Here is a 24,222-nt window from a genome sequence, read left to right as displayed (position 1 = left end):
TCCCAAAAGCAGATGTGGTTGAATTTGGCTTAGTTCAGCTCAATGTGTATTTCTGAGAGCATGAGTACCTGTTGAGATATTAAGTGGGTTGAGAGCGGTGTGTGTGTGTGTGTGTGTGTGTGTGTGTGTGTGTGTGTGTGTGTGTGTGTGTGTGTGTGTGTGTGTGTGTGTGTGTGTGTGTGTGTGTGTGTGTTGTACCTGTCTCTGTTTGAGGAAGTCCAGGGCGATTTGAACATTCTGGAGCCGGTGAAACCGCATGCGACCCTTTTCCCTGGGCTGAAGAACAGAACAGAAAAGATATCAAGGGGGGGAAACAAAATGAGATATTCTCACAGTCCCAATTCTGACCAGTGATAGAGATAGAAGTGGTGAGAAGTGTCGTTCCACAATTCAAAGTGCAGTGAGCGGAAAACAATGCATAGGCCGCTGTAATGACATGGGATTATCCTAGAGGGCGCTGTCTTCAACTGTTGTCAAAGACATGCCAACAACCATCCTCACAGCAGAGCAGGAAACAACCCGGGAAAAACATTCTGCAAACAGGAAAATGTACATCTGCAAACCATGCTGGTTTAAACCATCTAATACTTCCTCAAACACACACGCTTTTTCACTGCCGCTCTCTCGAACACACACAATCCTTGGCTGGCTGGCTGGCTGGCTGGCTGGCACACACACACACTGACAACACACACAGCAAAACTGCAAGACGCAGGAGTGTGTGTGTCACACTGTGCTGGGCTGGGTTAGGCATACTGCAGTCAACAGTAGCAGTACTGAAGCAGCACTGTAGCAGGACTATAAGGAGCACTCAGGCCAAACCAAGAACTCCATGCAGAGGAAGAGAGGTAAGGGAAGGGTCAGGGAGAAGATGCTGACCGTAGAAATGCTATTTAACCTTAAGATTTAGTCTGACTATCACTTTGTATTGCTTTAAGTGGTGTGTGTGTGTGTGTGTGTGTGTGTGTGTGTGTGTGTGTGTGTGTGTGTGTGTGTGTAATGTTTGCACATGCGTCAAGCAACTGTGACTGAGAATGTGTGTGGTTGAATGGGAAAACGTTGAGAAAATGTGGGAGTGTGTAAATGTGCGTCTTGGAATGCCTATTCATAACTCCACTCGCATGCAGTCTTAACACAGTCTATGGGGTGAGGATCAGCGTGAGGGTTGGGGGGTCAAACATACTCCCTGAGCTCCTTCTTCTTCCTCCTCCCCCCCGAGTAAGATGAGCGGGGGGGCTCGGGACATACACACCCTCCTCAGCGAGGACACGCCCTTGAGCTGCTACCGTCCGGAGGGGTGGGGGGGGGGATGAGGAGAGCGAGAGAAGGATGAAAGAATTGTATGGAGGGATGAGGTGATGTTCCAAAAGAAAGAGGGAGGTAGAGGAGGAGGAGATGAAGTGCAGCTGGGGCAATAGGAGAGCCATATCAAAATGTAAACCGCTAACAGGCCAGCTTTAAAAAATATAGATTAAAAGAATTACAATAATTGAACATCCCCCCCTCACATTAACACACCCCCCCCCCCTCACAGTAACACACTCTCTCTCCCCCCACAGTAACACAGTCTCCCCCCCATCATGTTAATACACCCGTCTGTCACTGAGTTAGTGAGTCATCATGTTAATACACCTGTCTGTCACTGAGTTACAGTGATTCATCATGTTAATACACCTGTCTGTCACTGAGTTACAGTGAGTTATCATGTTAATACACCTGTCTGTCACTGAGTTACAGTGAGTCATCATGTTAATACACCTGTCTGTCACTGAGTTACAGTGAGTCATGTTAATACACCCGTCTGTCACTGAGTTACAGTGAGTCATCATGTTAATACACCCGTCTGTCACTGAGTTACAATGAGTCATCATGTTAATACACCCGTCTGTCACTGAGTTACAGTGAGTCATCATGTTAATACACCCGTCTGTCACTGAGTTACAGTGAGTCATCATGTTAATACACCCGTCTGTCACTGAGTTACAGTGAGTCATCATGTTAATACACCCGTCTGTCACTGAGTTACAGTGAGTCATCATGTTAATACACCCGTCTGTCACTGAGTTACAGTGAGTCATCATGTTAATACACCCGTCTGTCACTGAGTTACAGTGAGTCATCATGTTAATACACCCGTCTGTCACTGAGTTACAGTGAGTCATCATGTTAATACACCCGTCTGTCACTGAGTTACAGTGAGTCATCATGTTAATACACCCGTCTGTCACTGAGTTACAGTGAGTCATGTTAATACACCCGTCTGTCACTGAGTTACAGTGAGTCATCATGTTAATATACCTGTCTGTCACTGAGTTACAGTGAGTCATCATGTTAATACACCCGTCTGTCACTGAGTTACAGTGAGTCATGTTAATACACCTGTCTGTCACTGAGTTACAGTGAGTCATCATGTTAATACACCCGTCTGTCACTGAGTTACAGTGAGTCATCATGTTAATACACCCGTCTGTCACTGAGTTACAGTGAGTCATCATGTTAATACACCCGTCTGTCACTGAGTTACAGTGAGTCATCATGTTAATACACCTGTCTGTCACTGAGTTACAGTGAGTCATGTTAATACACCCGTCTGTCACAGAGTTACAATGAGTCATGTTAATACACCCGTCTGTCACCGAGTTACAGTGAGTCATGTTAATACACCTGTCGGTCACTGAGTTACAGTGAGTCATCATGTTAATACACCTGTCTGTCACTGAGTTACAGTGAGTCATCATGTTAATACACCCGTCTGTCACTGAGTTACAGTGAGTCATCATGTAAATACACCCGTCTGTCCCTGAGTTACAGTGAGTCATCATGTTAATACACCTGTCTGTCACTGAGTTACAATGAGTCATCATGTTAATACACCCGTCTGTCACAGTTACAGTGAGTCATCATGTTAATACACCCGTCTGTCACTGAGTTACAGTGAGTCATGTTAATACACCCGTCTGTCACTGAGTTACATTGAGTCATCATGTTAATACACCCGTCGGTCACTGAGTTACAGTGAGTCATCATGTTAATACATCCGTCTGTCCCTGAGTTACAGTGAGTCATCATGTTAATACACCCGTCTGTCCCTGAGTTACAGTGAGTCATCATGTTAATACACCTGTCTGTCACTGAGTTACAGTGAGTCATCATGTTAATACACCCGTCTGTCACTGAGTTACAGTGAGTCATCATGTTAATACACCCGTCTGTCACTGAGTTACAGTGAGTCATCATGTTAATACACCCGTCTGTCACTGAGTTACAGTGAGTCATGTTAATACACCCGTCTGTCACTGAGTTACATTGAGTCATCATGTTAATACACCCGTCGGTCACTGAGTTACAGTGAGTCATGTTTATACACCCGTCTGTCACTGAGTTACAATGAGTCATGTTAATACACCCGTCTGTCACTGAGTTACAGTGAGTCATCATGTTAATACACCCGTCTGTCACTGAGTTACAGTGAGTCATCATGTTAATACACCCGTCGGTCACTGAGTTACAGTGAGTCATCATGTTAATACACCCGTCTGTCACTGAGTTACAATGAGTCATCATGTTAATACACCCGTCTGTCACTGAGTTACAATGAGTCATCATGTTAATACACCCGTCTGTCACTGAGTTACAGTGAGTCATCATGTTAATACACCCGTCTGTCACTGAGTTACAGTGAGTCATCATGTTAATACACCCGTCTGTCACTGAGTTACAGTGAGTCATCATGTTAATACACCCGTCTGTCACTGAGTTACAGTGAGTGATCATGTTAATACACCCGTCTGTCACTGAGTTACAATGAGTCATCATGTTAATACACCCGTCTGTCACCGAGTTACAATGAGTCATCATGTTAATACACCCGTCTGTCACTGAGTTACAGTGAGTCATGTTAATACACCTGTCTGTCACAGAGTTACAATGAGTCATGTTAATACACCCGTCTGTCACCGAGTTACAGTGAGTCATGTTAATACACCTGTCGGTCACTGAGTTACAGTGAGTCATCATGTTAATACACCTGTCTGTCACTGAGTTACAGTGAGTCATCATGTTAATACACCCGTCTGTCACTGAGTTACAATGAGTCATCATGTTAATACACCCGTCTGTCACTGAGTTACAATGAGTCATCATGTTAATACACCCGTCGGTCACTGAGTTACAGTGGGTCATCATGTTAATACACCCGTCTGTCACTGAGTTACAGTGAGTCATGTTAATACACCCGTCTGTCACTGAGTTACAGTGAGTCATCATGTTAATACACCCGTCTGTCACTGAGTTACAGTGAGTCATGTTAATACACCCGTCTGTCACTGAGTTACAGTGAGTCATCATGTTAATACACCCGTCTGTCACTGAGTTACAGTGAGTCATCATGTTAATACACCCGTCTGTCACTGAGTTACAGTGAGTCATCATGTTAATACACCCGTCTGTCACTGAGTTACAGTGAGTCATGTTAATACACCCGTCTGTCACTGAGTTACAGTGAGTCATCATGTTAATACACCCGTCTGTCACTGAGTTACAGTGAGTCATGTTAATACACCTGTCTGTCACTGAGTTACAGTGAGTCATCATGTTAATACACCCGTCTGTCACTGAGTTACAATGAGTCATCATGTTAATACACCCGTCTGTCACTGAGTTACAGTGAGTCATCATGTTAATACACCCGTCTGTCACTGAGTTACAGTGAGTCATCATGTTAATACACCCGTCTGTCACTGAGTTACAATGAGTCATCATGTTAATACACCCGTCTGTCACTGAGTTACAGTGAGTCATCATGTAAATACACCCGTCTGTCCCTGAGTTACAGTGAGTCATCATGTTAATACACCTGTCTGTCACTGAGTTACAATGAGTCATCATGTTAATACACCCGTCTATCACAGTTACAGTGAGTCATCATGTTAATACACCCGTCTGTCACTGAGTTACAGTGAGTCATGTTAATACACCCGTCTGTCACTGAGTTACATTGAGTCATCATGTTAATACACCCGTCGGTCACTGAGTTACAGTGAGTCATCATGTTAATACATCCGTCTGTCCCTGAGTTACAGTGAGTCATCATGTTAATACACCCGTCTGTCCCTGAGTTACAGTGAGTCATCATGTTAATACACCTGTCTGTCACTGAGTTACAGTGAGTCATCATGTTAATACACCCGTCTGTCACTGAGTTACAGTGAGTCATCATGTTAATACACCCGTCTGTCACTGAGTTACAGTGAGTCATCATGTTAATACACCCGTCTGTCACTGAGTTACAGTGAGTCATGTTAATACACCCGTCTGTCACTGAGTTACATTGAGTCATCATGTTAATACACCCGTCGGTCACTGAGTTACAGTGAGTCATGTTAATACACCCGTCTGTCACAGAGTTACAATGAGTCATGTTAATACACCCGTCTGTCACCGAGTTACAGTGAGTCATGTTAATACACCTGTCGGTCACTGAGTTACAGTGAGTCATCATGTTAATACACCTGTCTGTCACTGAGTTACAGTGAGTCATCATGTTAATACACCCGTCTGTCACTGAGTTACAATGAGTCATCATGTTAATACACCCGTCTGTCACTGAGTTACAATGAGTCATCATGTTAATACACCTGTCTGTCACTGAGTTACAATGAGTCATCATGTTAATACACCCGTCTGTCACAGTTACAGTGAGTCATCATGTTAATACACCCGTCTGTCACTGAGTTACAGTGAGTCATGTTAATACACCCGTCTGTCACTGAGTTACATTGAGTCATCATGTTAATACACCCGTCGGTCACTGAGTTACAGTGAGTCATCATGTTAATACATCCGTCTGTCCCTGAGTTACAGTGAGTCATCATGTTAATACACCCGTCTGTCCCTGAGTTACAGTGAGTCATCATGTTAATACACCTGTCTGTCACTGAGTTACAGTGAGTCATCATGTTAATACATCCGTCTGTCACTGAGTTACAGTGAGTCATCATGTTAATACACCCGTCTGTCACTGAGTTACAGTGAGTCATCATGTTAATACACCCGTCTGTCACTGAGTTACAGTGAGTCATGTTAATACACCCGTCTGTCACTGAGTTACATTGAGTCATCATGTTAATACACCCGTCTGTCACTGAGTTACAGTGAGTCATGTTAATACACCCGTCTGTCACTGAGTTACATTGAGTCATCATGTTAATACACCCGTCGGTCACTGAGTTACAGTGAGTCATGTTAATACACCCGTCTGTCACTGAGTTACAATGAGTCATGTTAATACACCCGTCTGTCACTGAGTTACAGTGAGTCATCATGTTAATACACCCGTCTGTCACTGAGTTACAGTGAGTCATCATGTTAATACACCCGTCGGTCACTGAGTTACAGTGAGTCATCATGTTAATACACCCGTCTGTCACTGAGTTACAATGAGTCATCATGTTAATACACCCGTCTGTCACTGAGTTACAGTGAGTCATCATGTTAATACACCCGTCTGTCACTGAGTTACAGTGAGTCATCATGTTAATACACCCGTCTGTCACTGAGTTACAGTGAGTCATCATGTTAATACACCCGTCTGGCACTGAGTTACAGTGAGTGATCATGTTAATACACCCGTCTGTCACTGAGTTACAATGAGTCATCATGTTAATACACCCGTCTGTCACCGAGTTACAATGAGTCATCATGTTAATACACCCGTCTGTCACTGAGTTACAGTGAGTCATGTTAATACACCTGTCTGTCACAGAGTTACAATGAGTCATGTTAATACACCCGTCTGTCACCGAGTTACAGTGAGTCATGTTAATACACCTGTCGGTCACTGAGTTACAGTGAGTCATCATGTTAATACACCTGTCTGTCACTGAGTTACAGTGAGTCATCATGTTAATACACCCGTCTGTCACTGAGTTACAATGAGTCATCATGTTAATACACCCGTCTGTCACTGAGTTACAATGAGTCATCATGTTAATACACCCGTCTGTCACTGAGTTACAGTGAGTCATGTTTATACACCCGTCTGTCACTGAGTTACAATGAGTCATCATGTTAATACACCCGTCTGTCACTGAGTTACAGTGAGTCATCATGTTAATACACCCGTCTGTCACTGAGTTACAGTGAGTCATCATGTTAATACACCCGTCTGTCACTGAGTTACAGTGAGTCATGTTAATACACCCGTCTGTCACTGAGTTACAGTGAGTCATCATGTTAATACACCTGTCTGTCACTGAGTTACAATGAGTCATCATGTTAATACACCCGTCTGTCACTGAGTTACAGTGAGTCATCATGTTAATACACCCGTCTGTCACTGAGTTACAGTGAGTCATGTTAATACACCCGTCTGTCACTGAGTTACAGTGAGTCATGTTAATACACCCGTCTGTCACTGAGTTACAGTGAGTCATGTTAATACACCTGTCGGTCACTGAGTTACAATGAGTCATGTTAATACACCCGTCTGTCACTGAGTTACAGTGAGTCATGTTAATACACCTGTCTGTCACTGAGTTACAGTGAGTCATCATGTTAATACACCTGTCTGTCACTGAGTTACAATGAGTCATCATGTTAATACACCCGTCTGTCACTGAGTTACAGTGAGTCATCATGTTAATACACCCGTCTGTCACTAAGTTACAGTGAGTCATGTTAATACACCCGTCTGTCACTGAGTTACAATGAGTCATCATGTTAATACACCCGTCTGTCACTGAGTTACAGTGAGTCATGTTAATACACCCGTCGGTCACTGAGTTACAGTGAGTCATGTTAATACACCCATCTGTCCCTGAGTTACAGTGAGTCATCATGTTAATACACCTGTCTGTCCCTGAGTTACAATGAGTCATCATGTTAATACACCCGTCGGTCACTGAGTTAGTGAGTCATCATGTTAATACACCCGTCTGTCACTGAGTTACAGTGAGTCATCATGTTAATACACCCGTCTGTCACTGAGTTACAGTGAGTCATCATGTTAATACACCCGTCTGTCACTGAGTTACAGTGAGTCATGTTAATACACCCGTCTGTCACTGAGTTACAGTGAGTCATCATGTTAATACACCCGTCTGTCACTGAGTTACAATGAGTCATCATGTTAATACACCCGTCTGTCACTGAGTTACAATGAGTCATCATGTTAATACACCCGTCTGTCCCTGAGTTACAGTGAGTCATCATGTTAATACACCCGTCTGTCCCTGAGTTACAGTGAGTCATCATGTTAATACACCCGTCTGTCACTGAGTTACATTGAGTCATCATGTTAATACACCCGTCTGTCACTGAGTTACATTGAGTCATCATGTTAATACACCCGTCTGTCACTGAGTTACAGTGAGCCATCATGTTAATACACCCGTCTGTCACTGAGTTACAGTGAGTCATCATGTGCTCCTAGTCTTTATCTGCATTAGAAATGGCATCCTATTCCCTACATACTACACTAGTTCTGACCAGGGCCCATTGGCCTCCAGTCAAAGTTCTTCTTCTTAGAAATGTTCAGATAGGGACACAGGCATGTCCCTCAATGTAATATTGACATTGTTAGAGAACGATATGATTCAATATACCCAAGTTCACTTAAAGATCTGCTCTGAGGATGTCTTTCTCAACATGAGGGTGTCTGAAGAGTGTGTCTCAGGGGTGTGTCTCAAGGTGTCTGGAGGGTGTCTCAGGGTGTGGCACAGTATACCGGGGCATGACAGTGATGGTCGTCGAGGTGTGAAGGTTTGTGACCGGGTGAGTGTGTGTGTGTCTTACCAGGGTGACTCCAGAGAGGACCTCCAGGAGGGAGATCAAGTTGTGCCCATCTCTCAGGTCCTCGTACAGGTCTGTGATGTGCTTCCTCACCTGATGGAGAGGCAGAGAGAGAGAGGCAGAGAGAGAGAGAGGCAGAGAGAGAGAGAGGCAGAGAGAGAGAGAGAGAGAGGCAGAGAGAGAGAGAGGCAGAGAGAGAGAGAGGCAGAGAAAGAGGCAGAGAAAGAGGCAGAGAAAGAGGCAGAGAAAGAGAGGGGGAGAGAAAAAAAAGAGCAAAAGAGAGGGGGGAAAAAAGAGGAGTGTTAATTACGTACTCATCCTGTTCATATCATCCCAGTGTTTACAAAGCATTGTTAACAGAAGCAACACCGCTAGGGACTTTAGTTTCCAGGAGGACAAAACAAGTGCTCCGGCTGTGACCCCGTGTGACGTCTTGGCCCAGGGTGTCCGGGGACAACCGTTGGCACGGCGACTCCGCAGCTTTGGCAGGCCTATTTCATCACCTTGTGTGTGAAAATGGGCCATCTTTTCAGACCGTGCTGATGGACTCCCAATGTCTAGGCTAAAAACTATAGCTAAGAACCAGGAATTAAAAGAGGGAGAGAAAAAGAAAAAGAAGCAAGGATGAGAGAGAGGAGAGGCTGGACATTTAGAGAGAGGAGAGGCTGGGCATTTAGAGAGAGGAGAGGCTGGGCATTTAGAGAGAGGAGAGGCTGGACATTTAGAGAGAGGAGAGGCTGGACATTTAGAGAGAGGAGAGGCTGGACATTTAGAGAGAGGAGAGGCAGGACATTTAGAGAGAGGAGAGGCAGGACATTTAGAGAGAAGAGAGGCAGGACATTTAGAGAGAGGAGAGGCTGGGCATTTAGAGAGAGGAGAGGCTGGTCATTTAGAGAGAGGAGAGGCTGGACATTTAGAGAGAGGAGAGGCTAATTACTAACCATGACTTGTGGTTTAACCCGAGGCAGAGATACAGAGATGAAACTTTTTGTCTTACTTTCATGAGATCCTCATGACACTAAAAACACCACATTACACCCCCCCATAAAATCTCTTCACCCACCACAACCTCCACGCAATTACATTACAAAAGCACATCTAACCGGAGAGAGAGAGAGACACAGAGAGGAAATAAGGATGACAGGGAGATGTATAAACATGAGGAGAACAGATACAAAGCTGAGTGAAGGAGGCCGTTGAGTGTAACATAAACATTTGAAACGGCTTTGGTTCCTAGAAGACAGAGATGATGGACGAGCGATTAATTACGAGGAGACGTAGACACTCTTGCTTGTGTTCTATCCCTGGTCTGCGTTGAGTGACGGATAACCTAAGAACATTATTCGGAGATAGAAAACAAAACTGAGAGAAACAAAAGGTAGCCTTAAATAAAGAGGACAGGAGTCGTCCGTGTGAAACGATGGTGCAGGTCAACGCAGCCCTATCACAGACCTGAGGGATTAAACTCCCACAGTGCTGTTTGGTTACCTGGAGTGATTGACAGCTGAAAGGGAGGAGCTTGAGGCTGAGGAGTGCATGTGTACCGACCGGACTTAAATTCTATTGGCTGCGGTGAAGTGTTTGATTTAAACTGGAGTCCTCTTGTGCTATGGCTAGAGCCATGGTAGACCAAGACTGATCTCAGCACCCAGAATTATCTGAAACCGTCAAGGATCACATTCACAACACAAATATGTGTGAGGACCACAGTGCGACATCGCATTACACAACGCAGTCCAGAAAACTGCACGAGCTGTAAAAAAAAGTCAACATTTCACTGCATTTCAACCCTGAACTGCAACAGTGTAAATTCCACATTCTTCCAGCAGAGGGCGGATTGTGCCTTTTAATCTCAGAATCCAAACACAAAAATGGGCCTACTCTGAGTTCTGCTGTTCAATGGTCAGCTCTCCCCCCTGGGCATATCTCAATACTCCAATCCCACATAAGACTACAACTAACGAGATAAGAAGACATCTGGAAACTTTATTCACATCCTTCTGTTGCCCTGCTCTCTCCTTTAATCTCTCCCTCTGCTTTCTTTTAGTCTCTCCCTCTCTCCAGTTCTCTCCATATCTCTTTCTTGCTCTCGCTCTCCCTCTCTCACACCCTCTATCCTTCTGTGAAAGGGGCGTGGCCTAAGGGTGTGATGAAAATGAGGGGATGTGCAATTTAGTCTTAATAACAGATACACTATATATACAAAGAATTATGTGGATTCGGCTATTTCGGCCACACCCGCCGCTGACAGGTTACATAATCACATTTTGGAATGAGATGTTCAACGAGCAGGTGTCCACAAACTATTGGAATATATAGTGTATCATGAGGGGGGTAGTTACCACTTCTGACTGGAAATTATGATCTCTTGTACGATAACACAGAGCAGGGGGGAGAAAGAGAGGGAGAAGGAGAGAGAGGGAGAAGGAGAGAAGAGAAACACAGGAGAGAAACACACAGAGACAGGAGAGAGAGAGAGAGGAGAGCGCAAGAGAGAGAGAGGAGAGAGTGCTCGAGAGAGAGAGGAGAGAGCGCGAGAGAGAGAGGAGAGAGCGCGAGAGAGAGAGGAGAGAGCGCGAGAGAGAGAGAGGGGAGAGAGCGCGAGAGAGAGAGAGGGGAGAGAGCGCGAGAGAGAGGAGAGCGCGAGAGAGAGAGGAGAGCGCGAGAGAGAGAGGAGAGCGCGAGAGAGAGAGGAGAGCGCGAGAGAGAGAGGAGAGCGCGAGAGAGAGAGGAGAGCGCGAGAGAGAGAGGAGAGCGCGAGAGAGAGAGAGGAGAGCGCGAGAGAGAGAGAGGAGAGCGCGAGAGAGAGAGAGGAGAGCGCGAGAGAGAGAGAGGAGAGCGCGAGAGAGAGAGAGGAGAGCGCGAGAGAGAGAGAGGAGGTTGCAAGAGACAGGAGAGCCGGAGAAAGAGACAGACACACAGAGACACAGAGAGAGGCCACCTTCGCTCAATTTACTGGACCCATTTCTCTGCCTCTCAGATTCAAAAAGCAATATTCCTCCCTATTCAATCAATACCACAGCTACCTGCCTTGTCTGGTATAGGTCCACTGTATGTGTGTGTCTAAGGGCCAGTTGTCTGGTATAGGTCCACCGTATGTGTGTGTCTAAGGGCCAGTTGTCTGGTATAGGTCCACTGTATGTGTGTGTCTAAGGGCCAGTTGTCTGGTATAGGTCCACTGTATGTGTGTGTCTAAGGGCCAGTTGTCTGGTATAGGTCCACTGTATGTGTGTGTCTAAGGGCCAGTTGTCTGGTTTATAGTCCACCGTATGTGTGTGTCTAAGGGCCGGTTTCCCAGACACAGATTAAGCCTAGTTCTGAGCTGAAAAGCCATTTAAATGGAGATTCTCCATTTAGTATGCTTATTAGTCCAGTATTAGGTTAAATCTGTGTTTGGGAAACCGGCCCTAGTTGTGTCATTACGTTCCTGGCAAGCTGCCAACACAGGTCCCTAAAACCACAGTTCACAGTGAGGGCAGTGTTTATATGGATGTGTGTTTGATCTGTACACACACACACACCCAGAGGCAGCCATACACACGGACCTGACCACATGACGACACGCACCCCGACCACAGCCACCTGTCTGTCAGCTGATGTGAGGAGATTGGTGGCATGATAAACATGGGTGCAGTCCGGTGATTGTCAGTGTGAACGGCGAGAGCCAAGACAAACACAGGAACAGGTAGGCCGACTGGGTGATGTCACTTGTACTCTGTCAGCATCTCTCCTGAACCGCCATGAGCTCTGTGCTACGTAAACACCTGCGCCCGGGTGGAACGTCAACAGTATACAGGAACTAGACTGATAGGACAGGAATAGAAAAGGGAACATGCATGATTCATTCTATTCCATACTAGACTACAAGAGACTGAAGACGTATCGCTTTAGGTCAGGGTTTTTCCCACATTTTGTTACATTACAGAAGTATTAATTACAGAAGTAATCCTCCTCAATCTACACACAATAACCCATAATGACAAAGGGAAAACAGGATTTTAGAGAACTTTTGCAAATGGATTAAAAATAACAAAAACAAATATTTACATAAGTATTCAGACCCTTTGCTATGAGACTCGGTATTGTGCTCAGGTGCATCCTGTTTACATCGATCATCCTTGAGATGTTTCTACAACCTGATTGGAGTCCACATGTGATACATTCAATTGATAGGACATGATTTCAAAAACCCACCCTCCTGTCTATATAAGGTCCCACAGTTGACAGTGAATGTCAGAGCAAAAACCAAGCCATCAGGTCGAAGGAATTGTCCGTAGAGCTCCGAGACAGGATTGTGTCGAGGTACAGATCTGGGGAAGGGTACCAAAACATTTCTGCAGCATTGAAGGTCCCCAAGAACAGTGGCCTCCATCATTCTTAGCTAGAAGAAGTTTGGAACCACCAAGACTCTTCCTAGCACTGGCCACACGGCCAAACTGAGCAATCGGGGGAGAAGGGCCTTGGTCAAAAATCCGATGGTCAATGACAGAAATTCAGAGTTCCTCTGTGGAGATCGGAGAACCTTCCAGAAGAACAACCATCTCTGCAGCAGTCCATCAATCAGGCCTTTATGGTAGAGTGGCCAGACAGAAGACACTCCTCAGTAAAAGGCACATGACAGCCCACTTGGACAAACAAGATTCTCTGGTCTGATAAAACCAAGATTGAACTCTTTGGCCTGAATGCCAAGTGTCACATCTGGGGGAAACGAAGCACCGCTCATCACGAGGCCAATACTATCCCTACGGTGAAGCATGGTGGTAGCAGCATCATGCTGTGGGGATGTTTTTCAGTGACAGGGACTGGGAGACTAGTCAGGATCGAGCAAAGTACAAAGAGATCCATGATGAAAACCTGCTCCAGAGCGCTCAGGACCTGACTGGGGCGAAAGTTCACCTTCCAACAGGACAACGACCCTAAGCACACAGCCAAGACAACGCAGGAGTGGCTTCGGGACAAGTCTCTGAATGTCCTTGAGTGGCCCAACCAGTTCCGACTTGAACTCGTTCAAACATTTCTGGAAAGACCTGAAAATAGCTGTGCAGCAACGCTCCCCATCCAACCTGACAGAGCTTGAGAGGATCTGCAGAGAAGAATAGGAGAAACTCCCCAAATACAGGTGTGCCAAGCTTGTTGCGTCATATCCAAGACTCGAGGCTGTAATCGCTGCCAAAGGTGCTTCAACAAAGTACTGAGTAAAGGGTCTGAATACTTATGTAAATGTGAATTTCCAGTTTAGTTTCTTTTAGATAAATTTGCCAAAATTGTTGCTTTGTCATTATGGGGCATTGTGTGTAGATTGATGAGAGAAAAAAAAACAATGTAATCAATTTTAGAATAAGGCTGTAACGTAACAAAATGTTGAAAAGGTTTAAGAGTCTTTCCCAATGCACAGCAACACCTCCCCCATAAGCATTCCTGTCTCTTCTATAGATGTTGTATCCTTATTTTGCTACTGCTGTATCATCAAATTAATTATCCAAGTGAGTCTCAGAAATGGCTAATATATGAATGTTATCTGATGTTAGCAAGTTATTGATTTTTAATTAACCTAATTTCTAAGACTACATATATTTAATATGAGCTATGTTCAGCCCTTTCCTGCGTAGCTTAGAGATGGTAATGCTATGGAAAAGAACAAGCAAAGCAAGAGGGAAAAAAACAAACATTCAGCAGTCCATTAATTAGTTGGTGTGTGTAAGTGCTGCGAGCTTGAAGGCCCTGCATCCCGGAGTCGCCACTTCACTGTTGACGTTGAGACTGGTGTTTTGCGGGTACTATTTAATGAAGCTGCCAGGTGAGGACTTGAGTCTGTTTCTCAAACTAGACACTAATGTACGGGTCCTCTTGATTGAATCAATCCCAGAACAAAGGACCTTGTGAAGATGCTGGAGGAAACAGGAAACACAAGTATCTATATCCACATAACCTGAAAGGCCGCTCAGCAAGGAAGCCACTGCTCCAAAACCGCCATAAAAAAAGCCAGACTACGGTTTGCAACTGCACATGGGGAAAAAGATCGTACTTTTTGGAGAAATGTCCTCTGGTCTGATGAAACAAAAATAGAACTGTTTGGCCATAACGACCATCGTTATGTTTCGAGGAAAAAGGGGGAGGCTTGCAAGCCGAAGAACACCATCCCAACTGTAAAGGACAGGGGTAGCAGCATCATGTTGTGGGGGTGCTTTGCTGCAGGAGGGACTGGTGCACTTCACAAAATAGATGGCATCATGAGAAGAAAAATTGGATATATTGGATAATTTTAGCAACATCTCAAAACATCAGTCAGAAAGTTAAAGCTTGGTCGCAAATGGGTCTTCCAAATGGACAATGACCCCAAGTATACTTCCAAAGTTGTGGCAAAATGGCTTAAGGACAACAAAGTCAAGGTATTGGAGTGGCCATCACAAAGCCCTGACCTCAATCCTATAGAAAATGTGTGGGCAGAACTGAAAAAGCGTGTGCGAGCAAGGAGGCCTACAAACCTGGCTCTGTCAGGAGGAATGGGCCAAATTCACCCAACTTATTTTGGGAAGCTTGTGGAAGGCTACCCGAAATGTTTGACCCAAGTTAAACAATTTACAGGCAATGCTACCAAATACTAATTGAGTGTATGTAATCTTCTGACCCACTGGGAATGTGATGAAAGAAATAAAAGCTGAAATAAATCACTCTCTCTACTATTATTCTGACATTTCACATTCTTAAAATAAAAGTGGTGATCCTAACTGACCTAAAACAGGGATTTTTTTTACTATGATTAAATGTCAGGAATTGTAAAAAACTGAGTTTAAATGTATTTGGCTAAGGTGTATGTAAACTTGTGACTTCAACTGTATTTATGTATATATCCTTTCATGATCTGGACTGCCTGTCTTTGCAATTAAAAAAATTCCTGTTTGCGCTCCATAGCCTACTTAGCTAGCAACCTCCATGGAAATTCGCTATTACTTCTAATTGTGTTAGCATTCTGGTGATAGACGTCCAATGGGCTTTTTTGCGTTTTTTTTGGGGCGCCCCCTTATGTACTAAACCGGTAATACCGTAAACCCCGATATGAAAGAAGGACAGTATGTCGATATAAAAATTGGAATACCGCCCAACCCTAACAGACCGACTTAATTTTTAATAAATACTTTAGATAAGTCGTAGAGAGAGAGAGAGAGAGAGAGAAAGAGGACCCAGACATACAGACAAAAAGAGAAAGAGATAGTCCGGAACAAACAAGCACCAAGACCGACAACCCCATACAGACAACAGCCCTGAGACAGACAAAGTCATTACTTCCAGTCATAATGCCAATGAGAGATAAACTATTACATTCATTTAATGCCAGACAGACGCAGTAATATCACCTGGTCACCTCAGCCTGCTACTACCTCTAATCATACTATTAGAAAAAATAATAACAGCCTTATTAACTCAGTGCATCTGCTCTCACAGAGTAATGAGAAGAATGTTAGCCAGACACAGGCACACAGTAAGCAAAAACTGAGTCAGTGCTGGAGGCACTGTGTGGAATTTAACAAATAATCTAGCACCACTATTCTACTTGATTAATTTCTATGATGGCCTGAGTCACAATCTGTCTCTGCTTGTGTGTGTGTGTGTGTGTGTGTGTGTGTGTGTGTGTGTGTGTGTGTGTGTGTGTGTGTGTGTGTGTCCAATTGCACCACAACCCCCCACCAACCCCCAAAATGATGCTGCGATTCTGTACTGTACCTTGATGAGATGTTTGTTCACCCATTTCATGAACGTTTTCTTCTGCACCCTGTCTCGCTCATCTGGAGAAGAAAAGAGGGAGCAAGAGGGAGAAAAAGGAGAGAGTTCATTATATAACACGTATAGTGCAGCGTCATTCCTCAGCACTGTATTTTTTAGAGACGCACTCTCCATCGCCCTGAAACACTTTGTGACACTCTATACTGAAGCGGTCTGGTAGCCTGGGAGTGCAGCGTTTAGTCAGATTTAACCAGGCTAGCTGTCTGGTTCAGACAGTGTTCTACTAAATCTATTTGTCTGAACTGGAGGACTCAACAGCAATGTCTGCTGCCTTGCGTCTGGAAGAAATGTGCCTCGTCATGCCTTTGTTTTGTGCGAGAAGTACATTTGTTGACACTGCAGCGTCATTCTACCCAGCTACAGTAAACTCCATCGAGGAACAATGATCCTATTATATCAATTAACCTCAGTCAAATTATAGGCTAGTGAGCTAACCTCTGGACCTAAACAGTGATTTCGGAAGAATTGATGAGGAGAAAATAAGGTAATGGCTTGATATTGACAGTAATGTGGGTTGCATTGTGAATAGGAGTGTTGACAAGTCCATGTTCTCTCATTCACAAAGTTCACTCTGCCAAAGACTGACGGACATAGAGCTGCTAATAGATTATCCTTATACACACCCTCCCCTTTTGTTCTCACTCCACGACTCAATTGTGAACCATCTTTTACGCGAGTGCGCGCTTATTCAATAACGCCAAATAATGTACTCAAGCTTTCCCTCTCACTCACTCTTGTTCCATCACACACACATACTTTATTTCCCCTCTATCATCCTATTTCGGTTTGGCTGTTCTGAGCTCAGTTCAGACCGCGTCATCCAGAGGCCAGAGGAGTGACACAGCGATGCCCAGAATAGAGCCTGATGGCAGGCTTCGTTGCTGTTATCTCCTCCTCCCCCACAGCCCACGGAGCCTCCTCTTCTCATATCTGGGTCTCTATGTATGGCATGCAAACGGGTAGTTCTGCGTTTCCTGCCTTCCTGTTCATACCCGACTCCCTCCAATGGAATGCCTCTTCCCGCTTTCTCTGGTTGTTACTATCTGGCAATGTTAGAAAGTACATCAATTGTGGAGGTATTTAACAGCTAACGTGATTTGAACCTCTACCCAAAACCCACATACAAACTGTATATCTTAATCTCCTATAATGAGAATATCATATTTGGCTATATTAACACACTTGTTCTTTATAGCATGGCTACCTAGTGACTGCTTTCTCCCCTTCTCTGCTTTGCGCCAACCAACCAGTTAGTAGTTCCTGCTAATAGTTCCTGCTGGTACTTCCCCAACTCGACACTAATAGGCTCCACAGCTGATGTGGTTGCTGTGGTGACGCTATGACACCGAGAGGCCATGCGGAGGGAGATAGTTTTTAATGTGGTGTGTAACGTATGTAGACCTGTGTGAATGCACACACTCTCTCGCACACGTTTCCCAGTTCGCAAAAACACAAGTGGTCTTAGTGAGCTTTTATATCTGTTTGCGGCCACTTTTTGATAACGGCAGACTGATATTTGACGAGACTGCACTTCAAAAGCTTGTCTGTTCAAACAATATTTTTAGTGGTCAAACACCTGAACGCAGTCAACCCCAGTGCTGACACACACACACACACTATATGACTCATTATGAACATGAGGGGGGCAAGCCCAAGGAACACACACGCATTTCAACATGCTCTTTTGCTAAATTGTTTCAACAGGAAAGCATGCTTCAGTTAACAAACCTGCTAAGCTAGCCTAGCCCGCTCAGTAGAAACACTATGCTTTCTTTGCGACATTTAGGTTAGGCTCTGTAGTCAAATAAATCTGCTATTGGTGACAGTATACAGTGCCTTCGGGAAAGAACTCAGACCCCTTCACCTTTTCCACATTTTGTTACTTTACAGCCTTATTCTAAAATGTATTTAAAAAAAAAAAATGTATTTCCTCAATCTACACACAAGACCCAATAATGATAAAGCGAAAACAGGTTTTTAAAATGTTTTGAAAATGTATAAAAAAAGGGAAAACCCTTACTTAAATAAGTATTCAGACCCTTTGTTATGAGACTCGAAATGTAGCTCAGGTGTATCCTGTTTCCATTCATCACCTTGAGATGTTGGTACAACTTGATTGGATTCCAGCTGTGGTAAATTCAATTGATTGGACATGATTTGAAAAAGCACCCAACTGTCTAGATAAGGTTCACAGATGACAGTGCACGTCAGAGCAAAAACCAAGCCATGAGGTCGAAGGAATTGTCCGTAGAGCTCCGAGACAGGATTATGACGAGGCACAGATCTGGGGAAGGGTACCAAAAAATGTCTGCAGCATTGAAGGTCCCCTAGAAGAGAGGTGTCCTCCATCATTCTTAAATGGAAGAAGTTTGAAACCACCAAGAGCTGGCCGCTCAACCAAACTGAGCAATTTGGGGAGAAGGGCCTTGGACAAGGAGGTGACAGGATGGTCACTGACAGAGCTCTAGAGTTCCTTTGTGGGTATGGGAGAAACTTCCAGAAGGACAACTATCTCTGCTGCACTCCATCAATAAGGCCTTTATGGTAGAGTGACCAGACGGAAGCCACTCCTCAGTAAAAGGCACATGACAGCCCGCTTGGAGTTTGCCAAAAGGCACCTAAAGACTCTCAGACCATGAGAAACAAGATTCTCTGGTCTGATAAAACCAAGACTGAACTCTTTGGCCTGAATGCCAAGCGTCACGTCTGGGGGAAACCTGGCACCATCCCTACGGTGAAGCATGTTGGAGGCATCATCATGCTATGGGGATGTTTTTCAGTGGCAGGGACTGGGAGACTAGTCAGGATCGAGGCAAAGATGAACAGATCAAAGTACAGAGAGATCCTTGATGAAAACCTCCTCCAGAGCGCTCAGGACCTCAGACTGGGGTGAACGACCCTAAGCACACAGCCAAGACAATGCATGAGTGGCTTTGGGACAAGTCTCAATGTCCTTGAGTGGCCCAGCCAGATCCTGGACTTGAACTTGATCGAACATCTCTGAAGAGACCTGAAAATAGCTGTGCAGCATCACTCCCCATCCAACATGACAGAGCTTGAGAGGATCTGCAGAGAAGAATGGGAGAAACTCCTCAAATACAGGTGTGCCAAGCTTGTAGCGTCATATCCAAGAAGACTCGAGACTGTAATCGCTGCCAAAGATGCTTCAACAAAGTACTGAATAAAAGGGTCTGAATACTTATGCAAATGCAATAATGTTTTTTTTTTATTTTTTTTATAAATTAGCTAAATTACGAAAAACCTATTTTTGCTTTGTCATCATGGGGCAGTGTGTGTAGATTTAGGGGGGAAAACTATGTAATAATTTTTACAATAATGCTGTAACCTAACAAAATGTGGGGGAAAATCAAGGCGTCTGAATACTTTCCGAAGGCACTGTATAAAAAAAGCATGGTGCCCCCTAGAGGTTGAGACAGGAATTAGCATGGTGCGCCACATTGACAACTGCCAGTGGGGACACGTCCATTGCCACTGAACTGGGATGGAGTTATATTATTAGCCTAAATTGTGCCTATTAATTTTACTAATCACATAAGGAAATCCTAACTTTCATAAGTATGCAAATGGAATGCGTATGCTAATGTTGTGCCCCTCCACCCAGTCGGCTATGTCAATGACCGCGGTATGACACGCCAAATCACCGACACCCGAAATTCCATGACAGTCGCAGCCCTATTGCCATGGGAAGAGCCTACAAACCAACAAGGTGGTTGGTGTGTGTGCTGTGTTTGTATGTGTGACAGCCACAGAGAGGCACACATTTCACCACACAGAGAGACCTTGTTCAGCGTTATACACCCCTCCACACTGTCTAAATACAACACACAGATATTACGCTCACGCACTACCACTACTGTCTTCACACTATAAACAACATTGGTTAATTATAGTGCACAAACAGCACAAGGAGTTGTCAACAGTACAGACAACTCTACCAGCGTACAAAACACAGGACACACACGATAACAGCCTACACACACAGACACACACACACATTTTATTACGCCTGTGTGAACACTTTCCGACTGTACAATGCTTGACACATGCATACTCTAAGTGATAAGGCCCGAGAAGCCAGTGTTTGGAGGATATATTGGCACGGGTGTTGTTAGGCCCGAGACAATGTTGAATGCGGTTTTAACCAATCAGCATTCGGGATGAGACCCACCTGTTGTATAAAGTTGCATAGAAACACATACGGTCTCTCTCAGAAACACACGCATTACACTTTACATGAGCCAACCCGAACCGGCACTTACCTCCACAGCACATGAGCGAGTGCAGGTGAGCATTGAGGCTGCACTCGTTACGGTAGTCCTGCCACATCCTTCTCTTTACCGTTCCACCTCTCTGTATTACCTTCCTCTTTCCTTTACCCGGCTCCTACAAGCACTTCCTCATTTCTCCCCCAGTGCAGGTCCACATGTGTCATTCTAAAGTCAGGTATCAAACCAGAGGCAATGTAAACAAATTGCTATTCCAGTTTCCACAAATGTCCAAAAAAAAGAGTCTACTCCAATGAATTTGATTCTCCCAAAAATGGACTAGTCTCCCGCCGTCTCAGGCAAGCAGAGGGACGTATTTCTGGGTCGCCTCTTTCTTTCTGTCGCTCCCTTGTTCCCTCTCTCCTTCCGCCAGTCCTGCTGTCGCTGCCATTCCAAAACTCTAGGCCAGCTCTCTTTCGCCGGAGCAGTCACACGTGTGTGTCAAAGTCACAGGTTGCCCCTCCCCCCGGCAAATAAGGACCGCCTCTCCAAGGTTCTTCCACTCTTGTTCTCTCGCCCTCCCTCAGGCACTCCTGTCCCCTGCTACCTCACTGGTCTGACGCATAGTCGCTCTCTCCTTCTCGTTCACACTATTCCTGGTGCAAGACAGACACCTTGTGAACTAACATGCAGTTGTCAAGCTGTGGCTCTGCAGAGCAGGTTCAGAGCTGCGGTTCTCCCTCCTTCACGCAGCCTCTCTCTCTCTCTCGCTCTTTAAAAAAGTCTCTGCAGTCCTCCGGTTGAGATTTGTATCCTGTCGAGATGTGGCAACAGCAGGTTGAGGAAACTGTCTGCCGTTGACACTTGTAAATGAGATGGTTTTTCCTTCTTCGGTCTTCGAGAGCAAAGGAAGTCAGTACTTGTAGAGAAACGGTTGGTTGAGGTAGATGATAAGGAAGTCAAAAAGAGAACGTGCTCGTTTATGGTCCTGGAAGGTGTCCCTTTATGATGATGTCATCCACTCAAGCAATCGGCAGACTCCAGTGTTTTGATTCCAGTCGGTTGCCATGTGAACACACACACACACCTCCCTGACTAACAGAAACCAGAGACTGCTAGCTCTAGACTGTAACCAAGATCAATATCATCTTTTGCTTTCTCTTTCCTCTTTATTGGCCTGGGAACAAAAATGGACCACAAACCCAGAAGAAACCCCCTGGCTGTCCAGTGCAGAGACACCAGTCGTGGTGCTTTCTGCCAGTGAGTGTTTTATGCGGGTTTAAGACCTCTCGTCTGATCACAAAAAGATCTGCAAAGCCTTGTGGTGTCATCTAATTGAATAAATATAGGAAAGCAGCCCGAGACCGAGAGAGAGAGAAAGAGAGAGAACCCTACTTCAGATAATCATAATAATCTGAGTAGCAGCCTTGGTCAATGAGATATTTCTATCATTCTATGCTTTGGGTAAGGGCTGTGGTGTGTATGAGCAGGTCAGATTTCTTGACTCCTCTCCAGGCTGGTTCTATGCAGACTGGCAAAAGCACCAGTTACCAGTAAACAAGAAGGGTCTTCAGCGTAGAACCACCCTCCCATGGAACCACACACACAGCCACTAACATTCACAGACCGGAACAAAAACACTTTTGTCTCAGCACTCTAAATCCCCAGCGTTGACTGCGTTTCTATGACTAAGCATTCCCTAGACACAACGGCATTTTCCCTTAAAATCTGTCGATGCTGCAGAGATAAGAGTCAAAACCTTTCAAAATGCCAGCCCCTACAATAACTTCTGCACCGTCATGGTTCAATTTAGGCAACAGTAACTAAATCAATAGTAGTACTGAAACGGTGAGTCAGCAAAAACCGCTGCAGCAACTTTTAAGCTTCGTTGAACAACACTGAAGGCCTATGAAGACGCGAGATGAACAGTGCCATTCGCACTAAGAGTCAGCGGGAGACGCCACAGCAATGGCTGCCCTGTCCACACGCTGGTTTTAAATCTGTAGTTTCTTACGGAAATACTAAGACCTATAGTTTCGCATACAAAAGAGCTGGACACGACACACCTAGTCGGCCCCAACGGCAGCAGTGACGCGCACACACTCGTGACACACAACGACAGCACACTCTGTTGGAACGGTCCAAAACACACTCGTCCTCTCCTCCTCTTCCTGACGGTGTGTCACTCAAGTAGCCTTGTTTTCCTCCTCCTATAGTGTCCTCTTTAATCTCTCCACATATCCAATCCTCATCTCTCGTTCTTTTTTTGTTCTGTGCCTTTCCATCTGTTCACTCCACTCTTATTTTTAAGGATGATTCTCTCCTGCGTTTATAGAGCGAGAGAGCTGTTCCTTTGCTCCGTTTCTCCCTCGGCCCTCCAAACTATAAATACCAGACAGAGCTTACGCTCTTAACGCCACGCAGTATGCTTATCCCTCGCTCCCTCCCTCCCTCCCTCGCGCTCTCTCTCGCTATCACGTCTAATCTCTCTCCCCTCATCGCTCCCTCCCTCCCCCTCTCTCTCTCGCTCGCTATCACGTCTAATCTCTCTCCCCTCATCGCTCCCTCCCTCGCTCTCTCTCTCTCTCGCTATCACGTCTAATCTCTTTCCCTCTCATCGCTCCCTCCCTCCATCCCTCCCTCCCTCGCTCGCTATCACGTCTAATCTCTCTCCCCTCATCGCTCCACTCCTCCAATTAAACAGAGGAAGTCACTGCTCCCCAAGTTCTCTTCTTCCTGCTGCTGTTCGAATCAATCTTCTCTCTTCTCCATGTTTTAGTGTGATCTCATTCCATTTTCCTTGCACTTTCTCCCTTCCCACACAGTCATCAAAATGTCCCAGAGTTGTTCATCGCTCTCCTTCTCCGTCAGCAGTGGCTGGTACAACTTCCTCCTCTCTTCACATCTAGCCCTCTCCGTCCTCTTTACTATGACCATTTAGGCCTTATAGTCAATGAACTCCTATAGCAAATCAACCACACCATGACATGAAGCGATATTCCCCAAAATATACACCTGCAATATTCACACATTTCCAAACCACTCGTGTATGAAATAACTGCGTTTCTAAACCTGTGTCGATACTCCGCACCTGTATGCATCATAATCCTTCCCCAGTCACCAGGGCTCCCCTGGTAGCTCTCTGGAGGAGCGGTCATCAGATTAGCATAGATTGAATTTGGGCTCCTTGTGCCTTGTAAAGACTCTGATAATGGGCATGTGTAAATCTTATTAGGACTGCAACATCTGGAGGACAAGCTGTGTATCTACGTATAGGAATAACCGGCGCAATGCGGATGCATGTTTGGTTTCGTAAGGTTATGTCTGCAGTCGATCAGTCAAAACACACAGTACCAGTCAAAAGTTTGAACACACCTACTCATTCAAGGGTTTTTCTTTATTTTTTACTATTTTATACATTGTA

The 24,222-nt window shown here is 45.0% G+C and overlaps 1 protein-coding gene across 3 annotated transcripts in view; it reads right to left on the bottom strand.

Annotated features, from left to right (window-relative positions):
- Positions 1-24,222, bottom strand: part of LOC129819666 (microtubule-actin cross-linking factor 1-like) — a 264,150-nt gene that overhangs the window by 136,490 nt on the left and 103,438 nt on the right. For 2 of the 3 annotated variants that reach the window (XM_055876130.1, XM_055876131.1), the window contains 3 exons: positions 16,513-16,574; positions 8,794-8,883; positions 199-276 (listed from right to left, as the gene is read on the bottom strand). In XM_055876130.1, coding sequence (XP_055732105.1) covers positions 199-276; positions 8,794-8,883; positions 16,513-16,574 — 230 coding nt within the window. Of the gene's footprint in view, positions 1-198; positions 277-8,793; positions 8,884-16,512; positions 16,575-20,852; positions 23,172-24,222 lie in introns of those variants that run through there. The other variant, XM_055876132.1, reaches the window with a different exon arrangement.

This window comes from Salvelinus fontinalis, chromosome 22, assembly GCF_029448725.1.
Source record: "Salvelinus fontinalis isolate EN_2023a chromosome 22, ASM2944872v1, whole genome shotgun sequence".
Lineage (NCBI taxonomy): Eukaryota > Metazoa > Chordata > Actinopteri > Salmoniformes > Salmonidae > Salvelinus > Salvelinus fontinalis.
Note: the sequence above shows the minus strand (reverse complement) of the source record. Positions and strands in the feature narration are given on the sequence as shown.